The 10712-nt window shown below is 36.5% G+C and overlaps 1 protein-coding gene across 11 annotated transcripts in view; it reads left to right on the forward strand.

Annotated features, from left to right (window-relative positions):
- Positions 1-6553, forward strand: part of LOC105450518 (guanine nucleotide-binding protein G(q) subunit alpha) — a 31176-nt gene extending 24623 nt beyond the window's left edge. For 2 of the 11 annotated variants that reach the window (XM_011690397.1, XM_011690398.1), the window contains exons 5-8: positions 1584-1713; positions 2314-2467; positions 3932-4039; positions 6129-6553. In XM_011690397.1, the coding sequence (XP_011688699.1) occupies positions 1584-1713; positions 2314-2467; positions 3932-4039; positions 6129-6211 (475 nt within the window). In that variant the 3' untranslated portion in view covers positions 6212-6553. The other 9 variants (XM_011690399.1, XM_011690396.1, XM_011690395.1 and 6 more) reach the window with 7 other exon arrangements.
- The last annotated feature ends 4159 nt before the right edge of the window (positions 6554-10712 follow it).

Genomic DNA, 10712 nt, shown 5'->3' on the forward strand with positions numbered 1-10712 from the left:
TAAGAAGTAATGCGAACCATTTAAATCTCTTTCTTTCCCTTATTGAAATGATTTTGAATGAATTTTTTTAGTGAATTTAAAGTAGATCGCTTTCTTTAGTATGAGTATTGGGGCTTCAATTATTTCTAAATTACGAATAATCGAGAATAGAACGTCTAGAACAATAGAAAATCTAGAGAATGTAGAAATTTAAGGAATTAAACTTCTAGGATATTCAAATAACTGTGGTATATAATTTATTTTTTTAATCGATTGCTTTAATAGAGCTTTAATAGTTAATAAAACTTTTAATTATAAAAGTATTTAAATTGTTTCACAAATTGGAACAAAAATTCATCGTTCAATTAAATAATTTTGTGATATATCCTTTTTTTTATCTCTCCGAAAAAGAAGGATGAACAGAAGTTATATATAATTACACATCTATGTTTATAATTCTACATACAATTATTTTAAAGAAGCTTCGCCATTTGCATGTCTTTTACATTTACATGTGTTTTATATTTTTTAAACATTAGATTGTTAAATTAGATGGGTATACGTAAGCGAACGAACAGCAAATATAAAAATAAAATTCTTCGAAACCTTCTTTTATGTATTTATTGTATCTTATGATCCGACTAAATTAGACATTATGCTGTTCGCATTTATTGTGACGTGAACAATTTTTTCCAAACTGCAACAGCTTAAATTTACATATGCTATTTGTTCGCTATTTGTTTATAACGTGTATAGTTACAATAATGCTATTGCATGCAATTTTATATTCATATCATTTATAATTATGTAGTTGCGAAATAATTGAGAAATAAGTATGTACTCTTCTATGAACGTTCTATGAATTAGGATAATTAGATGTTTTGTAGATTTTATAAAGTAAATTAGAATTGAATCAAAAAGGAGAATGTATGTTTATTTATAATAGATTATTAAAAATGAAAGCTAAGAAGTTATAAATTTTTTGAAAAATTTGCATGATATATATAATAATCTACTTTTTCATAAAATTTAATCCATATATTTACATTTCAACATATCATCAAACAGAAACTTCCCTAAGTAAGTTTTTAATCGCATATACGATCAATAAGAAAGTTATAAAGATTCTATCTATTTTACTTGCATTTTTATTACAAACTACAAAAGATCTTGAAAATGTACGAAAGATGAAGAAGAGCACAGCACAGTTAGACGCATAGCTCACAATAGCGACGCATTACATTTGATTCGCTGAGTTTGTCGAGATTTAAAGACCATCCTATACTCGTCTTACAACCCGATTCGCCCTAAGAGCTTCTTAAAATTGAAAAGCGTGTAGAAATCATATTCGATAGACTACTTTTTACTAGTCACGAAAACTCTATAGCTGAATCTTCATATTCTTTCTCTTATGCTATCTTAAAACATCAATTTTGAAATATATATAATCTTTTTATTAATTAATTTTTAAAATACAGTTTTTTTCCTCGTACATTTCTATATTAATTCTCATTAATCTTTCTAAATTGAAACTACGAAGATTCGACTATATTTCGTTTTCCACACTGTTAGCAGTACTCAGTTTAACAGAATGTTATTTGCAGGATGGTAGACGTCGGCGGACAGAGATCGGAAAGAAGAAAATGGATCCATTGTTTCGAAAACGTCACTTCAATTATATTTTTAGTAGCTCTAAGTGAATATGATCAAATTCTATTTGAATCGGAAAACGAGGTAATAAACGAGGTATAATTACCTTCCAGGATATACAGAATTTACACTGTCCGACAAAATTTGTCCGTTTTTTTTTCTTTTGAGACACGAGTATGAATAGTCATTTCTGATGTGTTTTTGGCTGCTGAACACAAATTCGTTGTCTAAATGTGACTATCACGTCACAATTTTGCTAAAAATGGCATTATTATCAATTAAAGAGATACGATTTTCATGGTTTTGACGTTATCGTGACGTTAAAATGCTTTCTGTTTCACTTTGGTATAATTTTTTTTTCTCGAGATGTAGCAATTTTTAAATAGCTCTTTTTCCATGTAATACAAAAAGTAGGCATTTACATCTCAAAATTTAGAAAAAAACTTTGTTGCCGATTCTTAGAACAAATTCCCTCAAAATCGTCGGTTTTGATATCTTTGACATTTTTCTCAAAATTAGGACGTGACCGCCTAAATTTGGACAATTGGATTTGTGCTCAGCAGACAAAAATTGGAAATGATGATTCGCACTCGTGTTGCTAAATGATGTTGAACAGTGTTATTGACATTATTAATTAAATATTGAACTCTGTTCTAATTCATTTGTGTGTGTGATTTCTTTTAGAATCGAATGGAAGAAAGTAAAGCACTGTTCAAAACGATTATAACATATCCCTGGTTTCAACACTCCTCCGTTATCCTGTTTCTCAACAAGAAAGATCTGCTAGAAGAAAAGATTATGTACTCTCATCTCGTCGATTACTTTCCAGAATACGATGGTAAGTTACTGATATTGAACGTCCTCTTTTTGCGAGTACGCAAACTGATTATCATTAACCATCCGACATAAAGTGCTGAATATCCGATTGTTAATCAGCCAGATCTTATCTCATATTTAGAAGTGGAATTAACTTTCACCGCAAAATGTTTATTGAAAGATAAAGATACATTTGAAAGATACATTTCTATGTCCTCAGAAATTAAAACATAGCACAATAATCGATCTTTATCTAAATAATTAATCTATCTCGAGACACGCAGGCTGAATAAAATTCGATGAGATTGTTTTTTTTAATTTCGATATTGGTAAATAAATAAGTTCTATGGTATTAGGGCCGAAACAACAAGACGTGCCGGCCAGGGAGTACATCTTAAAGGTCTATCTCACTTGTAATCCTGATCCCGACCGAATGTGCTACTCTCACTTTACGTGTGCGACAGGTCTGTCCGAGTACTGAGTGTGTCCCGAGCAGAAAGCGTAGTTATTCCCTAGTTACTTTGCCGAACGGTTCAATAATATGATATTTCGTGCGGCTATCATGCTCTTTATTGTAACTTTGCCGCTCTCGATTTTTTCTGAATTCGCGTTCATTTATTATTATCTGTTAATTAGTAGTAATCTATTTGCAAAGCTATTTAATATACACCAATACCTATTATACATACCAAAACCTATATCCATACTTCTGCGCGTAATTTGCGATAATCAGTAGCGCGTAATCTTGATACAAAATTAACTCATATGTAGATTGAAGTTAGTTAATCCAATAGCATTAATCAAAACGCTCGTCGCATCCTGCGTTGTAATTTACAATTGTATTACATCATTAATTATTGAACACACACATACACACGCACACACCATACACACATTTAGTGCTAGTTACGTCAAACTGAAATTCTTAATTCGCGATGAGGGATTTTCAGATCTTATTACGAGCTACAACGTGTGAGCAACTGTTTCGAATTTGCAAAATTGTACTCGGTGTTCTTACATAAGCTCTCTAGCTTATTGATGAGGCTTTCGAAGGGCTTCTTTGATGTTCACTACGACTAATTTAATAAGCTGTCCTTGGAGAGCGTATATTGGATTTGCGTTGAGTACAACATTATTCCATTAAAATAGATCGATATCCGTCTGCATTTCGCGTTGTGCCGTGCACATGAGCAAAATGTCCGATGTCGCGCGACACATTTCCTGAATGCAGATTCACGCACTGTCTTGTAGAACACTTGTAAAACACAGAAATTCCGTTACACACGCGAAAGAAAGACTTCTTGGCCAGATTCCAGCTTATTCTTGTCGTACACCTGGCAAAAAAAAAACCTCAACGATGCGATACCAATTAATTCGCCTCGTTGTTAAGTGACTGCTAGAAAAAGAAATATTTCGCAATACATTACCGCTTTGTAGATAAAACGGAAGTAATGCCATGCCCCTCCCTCGCTTGTGTATTTCGCAGGTCGGCAGAGAGACGCTATACAAGCTAGAGAATTCATTCTGAGGATGTTTGTTGACTTGAATCCGGACACTGAGAAGATTATTTATTCCCACTTTACGTGTGCCACAGGTAGGCTAGCCTCTTGATAACTCCCATGTACCGTAAAAATACCGTATTTCTTTCGCTTTATAACAGTTCTTCGATGTGTTGTGCCTTGTACAGAGCTTGTATGTTGCCTGCCTCCCGTATGATCAGGTGTGTAATCAAATGTTATAAGTGCATCATGGAAAAATCAACCTACATTTATGTATGAAAGACATCTTAATGAAAAGTTATACTTCAAGCAATATTAAAATATTACTCAATAAAGTATAATTATTTATTAAAGAAAGAAATGAATGCGTAGAGAAGTCAGATAAATTTCAAATAACATATTAGTCGCCTTTGACGCGACAATTCTAATCTTCCAAATCAATTCAATTCAATTTACATTTAATGTAAATATTAATTGTGCAGTTGTATGCATAATTTTATAAATGTGTATATATTTCTTAGTGTTTTTACTGAATTACTAGATTATTATGATATATTAGAAGAAGGTATTAAAATAAGGTAAATATTGATAAATTCGGTTGATTTTATCAAAATCTCGATAAATCAGGTTGATTTTTCAAAGGCATAAAACGGTGCTGATCAATCTCAATGATGCCCGATTTATATTTTGCATGCTGCGTTCATGGAATTAACCATCAGATACGGAAAACATCAAGCTTGTATTCTGCGCTGTTAAGGATACGATCATGCAAACCGCGCTTAAGGAGTTTAATCTTGCTTAACGCGACTTATAGATAACTGTATAGATTTTAGTGTGTACGCAGATTCTTGACGATATTATTCAATATTTGGACACCAAGAATGACGTAGACTTGTGCAATAGATTTATGACAAAACTTAGTATAATTTTGACCAACGAGCATTATATTGGAGTATAGTCAGATATCACAGCGATTGCCTCACAGATGTTATTGCAAAGAACGAATTATTATGGATCGTTTATCAAAGATTACTATATGTTACTCTTTAAAATTTATTCCGGAGTTTAAGTCTGTGTCATTCTCGGCGATTGGTCGTCGGCTGCGAATACAATTTTACTTTCGAAAATTTCGAAAATAACTGCCAGCTTTAACGTTGACAACAACATATTACAATATACGTTAAGTAAAAATATGTTATCAAAGCCTTGTAAAACCCCTAAATAAAAGGAATATAGCAATTGATGTTCGCTCTAATAATGATTGCTAAAATTAATCCATTTCTTGCAACATTGCGTTGCTAATATGCCTTTGTAATAAACAAAGGCTCCCTGCGATATTTTTATTATGTCTATTATATTACCATAGAGTCTGGCAAGAATAGAATATTCTACTATTTGTGATTAAGATTCCATTCGTTTACGTCGTGTACATGAATATACTCGTGTACAATATTTTTATGACTGTAAAATTATTATACGTGTATGTATTTTCCAATACTTCGACTTTAATGAAATAATATTTAATATCTATATATATTCTAAGGTAAATTATTTTATGCTATATTGTGCATTATTCTAATACTTTAAATCTACTAACGAAATGCTACCCCTTTCATTTTGCATTATTAATTTTTAACTACTTGAGTTTCTTTAAAACAAGTATCGAAAAAGAAATTATACTATGTTTATGATTTCTCTCTCGTATTGCTACAAAAAGTATCTCGAAGGGAATTGCATGCTGCATGTGTGTCATGACTGTCCAGGGTTTGAAGCTTCTTGCTTAGGGTAAGTGCCGATCTCCGTTTCGCGCAACTTTGATGTGTTAATCCTTTCAAGGCAGATCCTTAATGATATCCTGAAATGTTATTAAGGATCTCAATAACTTATGTTAGTCAATAACCAGCATGATGTGATATACTTACAAATAATACATGCCCACCATTATTAGTACCTTAAGTTTCAATGTCAATCTTTTAAGAATATTTAACATATACATATGTGTATTGAAAGTCTCAGAAGTCTTTAAATTACAAGTCACAACGACAAGTTGAGAATTTTAACTTTGAAAGGAATGAAAATCATTCGTATCATGTATATACCGAACAGTGCTTTATGCAACCAATTTAAACAAGCTTTAAGGATACATTCTGGTATTTTGAACACGCGCCCTTTCTGTTTCCGCAGATACGGAGAACATCAGATTCGTGTTCGCGGCGGTGAAGGACACCATTCTGCAGTCCAATCTGAAGGAGTACAATCTGGTTTAGACGGCGAAACGCGCTGCAAATCCAAGCGGACTCGACCAGTTTCTCTCGCACCCTGACCAATGTATCAGTGCGAGACTACTACTCCGTTGACTCGCGAGCGTGAATCCGTGGAACGACGTGAGGAAAACGGCGAAGAGGCGCGAGACAGAAACTCGTGGTGCCATCGTATACGCATGCATTAAACGCACATATATCGACACGTGCGTTTGCGCCGCGTTGAGCTTCGTCGCATCGAGAGTGTGCAGTACCAGCGCAAGAGTATAGCTAAGACGCGTAATAACGCACGTAATTATGGAGGGACGTAAAAGCGGGTCGAGATGTATAAGAAGGCGGACAAAAAAGGACCTAAAAAGCGTCGCGAGCGTTTACGCGTTGTTTTTTCTTAGCGGAGGAAGAGGGATATGTATGAAGAAAAAGAGCGGAAATATCTCTTCACTGTCGATACTAGCTCACGCGAGTCGATTCGGTTCTCTCGTACACCGGTTCCCGTTTTGGGATTTGTTACCTTTCTTTTGTAGATTAGTTCTTAGTCGATATTGCGGGCAAAATATACACCACTCCCGGGCCGAGGATGCGTCAATACCTGAAGGTCCCGGGCATCGTTGTCTGACTTTTATATATATAATATATATATATATATATATATGAACGAACGAACGACGGCGAACTATATATGTCTCACGCGCGTGAGCGTGGCGCACGGCGCGGCTGTGCCGCGTGGGTTTTTAAACGGCGCGTCCGTCTGTGTTCGTCTCGAGTCCAAGAGATCTCAGCAGAGGAGAAGAAACTGAAGAGGCGAAACGGCGTGGCGAGCGAACGAAAAAAAAAAAAAAGAAATAAAATAAAATAAACGGGCTTTTTAATCGCGAATTAGATTCGATGACACAAGTGAGAGCAATTCTAGTGCCATTTACTAGTGTGGTGTTGTTGTTTTTCTTTTCATCTTTCCTTTCTCTTCTTGTTCTTTTTTCTTCTTTTTTTTTTCTCAAATGTACTAAACGCTAAATTATGAGAACATCCTTCGTTTAAGAGAGTTTACGCGAAAGCCAAAGTGTTTTTGTTTCTTCCTTTTTATCCATGCCAGAAACGACTCAAAGTTCTTTCTGCATGTGACTCGAATCTATTAAAAAAAAATTCATCATATAAATATTGTTATATATAATATATAAAAAGAATGAGAAACATAGATTATAGAGCGCGAGAGAGGGAGAGAGAGAGAAAGAGAGAGAAAGCGAGAAAGAGAAAGAGTGAAAGATACCAGCAGCCGTGGCGGAGAGGGAGAGAGGAGGAAGAAAGTAAAAAAAAAAACGAATACGAGGGAGAGAGTATGTGTGAGAGAGAGAGGTGTTTGAGAGGAAACTTCGCGTTTGCGGAAGCGAAAGATACTGCGTGGCGAAATTGCGTCTGTTCGATGTGAGTTAGGTATAATTAAGGCGCGCGAGAGAGAAACCCGCAGATATCTCTCTCTGCCGTCTCCTCTCTCTGCCGGCTGTGCGTGCGGGTTGCGCGAGGAGAACGTTCCTTGAGCTGCTTGAGCGAATCCCTTCAGAGCGAAGAATTCCGATTTGCAAGGACGAATTCATCTCGGGAAAACGACGGGGTTTCGTCTTGCAGAGATGAATTCCTTAAAGAATACGGGTGGGTCCCGGGTGAAACGTTCTCGGGGAAACGAGAGGAAATCTCGTCTCGATTTCTTTTACGAACGAGTAATTTCCTGTAAAGTCGAGCGCCGTCGAGACCGCGCCTTTTCGAGGGTGAATTTCTCTTAAGCGTGCGATGAGGAAGGAGGAGTTCGTCGCGGTTCTCCCTTCGTCGGGTTCCTCGCCCTCCCGACGCAACGGCACAGCCACCGCGCGCAGCCAAGAACATGGGTCCCCTCTCCCCTGGAAGAGGGGGGCTTCATGCCTCTCGCTCGTCCCGTATCCACATTATACAGTGTACGTACGTATGAACTGCTCACTGCCTGCGCTCGGTCATATTGCTGGCTAGCGCGCTGCCCGTTGCTCGCGTACTCTCCGACGGTTCGATATCTCTTCTCGAAAGCCGCGATTTTTTGTTTCCCTCCCTCCTTCCCCGCGAGTGGAAGTAAACGAATGAGAAACGAGAGAGGAGGTGGTCGGTGGAACGTTGAAGCTGAGAAATTAGGGGGAGAAGCGCTGCAAATTGGTGTGTGATAGAGTAGCCGCGAAACATTCGCCGAGAGGAAAGCGCGGGAGGAAGAGGCAAGAGGCGAGACTGAGATTTTGAATGAAACGTTTCTTTTTTTTCTCTCTCTATTGGAAAATGAACGGGATAGCTAAATAACATAGGGGAGAAACAAAATTTCACGAACACGCGTGTACGCTGTCAGTGGTGGAGTAACGAAAGACTTCCTCTTCTCGCCTCGCTCGTTTTCCAAAATCCAAGATCTTGTCGCGAAGAGAGAATTACGACGACGCGCGGAGACCACGAGGAGAAATGACAAGCCGGACCTTGCTGGGTTTTTTTTGTTTTTGTTTCGTGGGTGGAAACGCGAAGGGGTGAAAGATTAGCTCTGCTCACGAGACGTGTTTACGAGACGATTTCCCCGAGTCGAGAGCGGTCTCATTAGGCGTAATCGCGACGGATAAACGATTGCGGGAGCCGCGCGCGAACCCGGAGAGTACGTCGCGCGCGTGATAGAGAGACGATCCTCTCTACGTGACATCGGCCGAGTCTGGGTGGTTTCCCGTTCGGGCACGATGCGGGCTCGCAGCGGCCCGAACGTCACCGGACTCGCGCCGGCGTCGCGCACGCACATACACCGGGCAGTATGTGTCATATACCTTAGTTGTGTCACACCCACCTTGGTTGGAACACTGAGTTTATATGAAAGAAAAAAAAAAGTATATATATATAAATATATATATAAATACATTGGATAATATATATTAAGCGGATACCAACAAATAATATTGAATAATAACATTAATAATTATAATAATAAATATAATAATTATAATGATAAAATAATAATAATAGTAATAATAATTAATAATAGTAATACTGCTTGGTTTTCATTGAGAGCGCGTGACTAAACGGATGATGGCAGAGAGGGACGGAGAGGTAACCGCGTATGCAGGACACGAAGTGCAAAAATGATTCTAGTGAGAAATATGAATGAGCGAATGAGAGGAAAAGAATGTGTGTACGCGTGTATGTGCGTGCGCGCGTGTGTGTGTGAATGTGTGTATGTATGCGCATTATTGGATGCGTCTCTGTGCATACGTATGCGTGCATATTTGTGCAATTGCGTGAGCGTACACTCACGAAAGAAAAAAAATAAAGGAGAGAGGGGTTGGCGAGAATAGAGAGAGAGAGAGAGAGAGAGGAGGCAAAGACGGAAGAAAAGAGAGGGAGTGATTTTTATTGTGCGTGTGTGAGAGATACTTTATCGAGAAAACACAAAAGGAGATCGGTTGCATCCACTACTAGGCTTTGTACAACCCTAACCGAGAAACCGGCGAGCAAACGACGTGCAAGAGTCTCCAAGGGGCTGTTAGGTTCATTTGTAAATCATCTCTCCTTCGTCAGGAGGCGTACATCACCCTTCTGGGAGCGTAAAAATATGTTGGGTATTCTTTCTCTGTGTATAAAATTGTAAACACCTATCAAAATCAATGTTTCTAACTTATTTATAATAAATAATATACATTAATGATAAAAATAAACACAGTTTGTGACAGTAGTATCGACGAGTGTGATGAACGAATTCATCCCTCAAATCGCAATAACGATCCCTCCTCCATCCCAGCATGTATATTTTCAACGCCAATATCTATGCGTTGCCTCATTCCGTTCGTCTATATTTCTTGCACAGATAAAACAATATTTGTAAAATAATGGTAATAAAAAATAATTTTCAAAAAATTAAGAATTTTCGAAATCATGAATTTCCTAAAATTCTTGGAAAATTTTTCGGTACTTTAGATATATAGTGCAACCTCTTTGGTGATTATATTCTCCTGATACTTTATCGATGTCTATATAAGTCATTGAAATCTCCAAAGTTCAAAATTTAAGAATTGCGATTCTTAAAATTTTTGTTGGTGTATGGGAATATTAGGAATAAATATAAAAGAATATATTTTATTTTTAAGACAAGTTTTTCATAATAATAGGTTTTATTATATTTCTCAAAATTACAAAATATGTATTATTATTATTATTATTATTATTATTATTATTATTGATCGTATTTACATGTATATTCTATTAAAATAATAAAATTTTGTTTAATTTTGGTTTGAGTACAATAAGGGGTGAAATACGTGTAATGATTTCGGACTGTTTTACAATATATAATGCGCATTGCTAAGAATAAAGAAGGCATAATAAAAAATATAACAGCAAATTTCTTACATATGGAACACATCGCCATCAACTCTTTCCTATACGTATTCATATTATATAAGAACATTCCGTAATCAGATAACATATCTGTTGGCATACATGGCATTTATCTCACTTTCCAGAAATATTA

The sequence above is a fragment of the Wasmannia auropunctata genome, unplaced genomic scaffold (genome assembly GCF_000956235.1).
Source record: "Wasmannia auropunctata unplaced genomic scaffold, wasmannia.A_1.0 LD336060.1, whole genome shotgun sequence".
NCBI classification, from domain to species: Eukaryota; Metazoa; Arthropoda; class Insecta; order Hymenoptera; family Formicidae; genus Wasmannia; species Wasmannia auropunctata.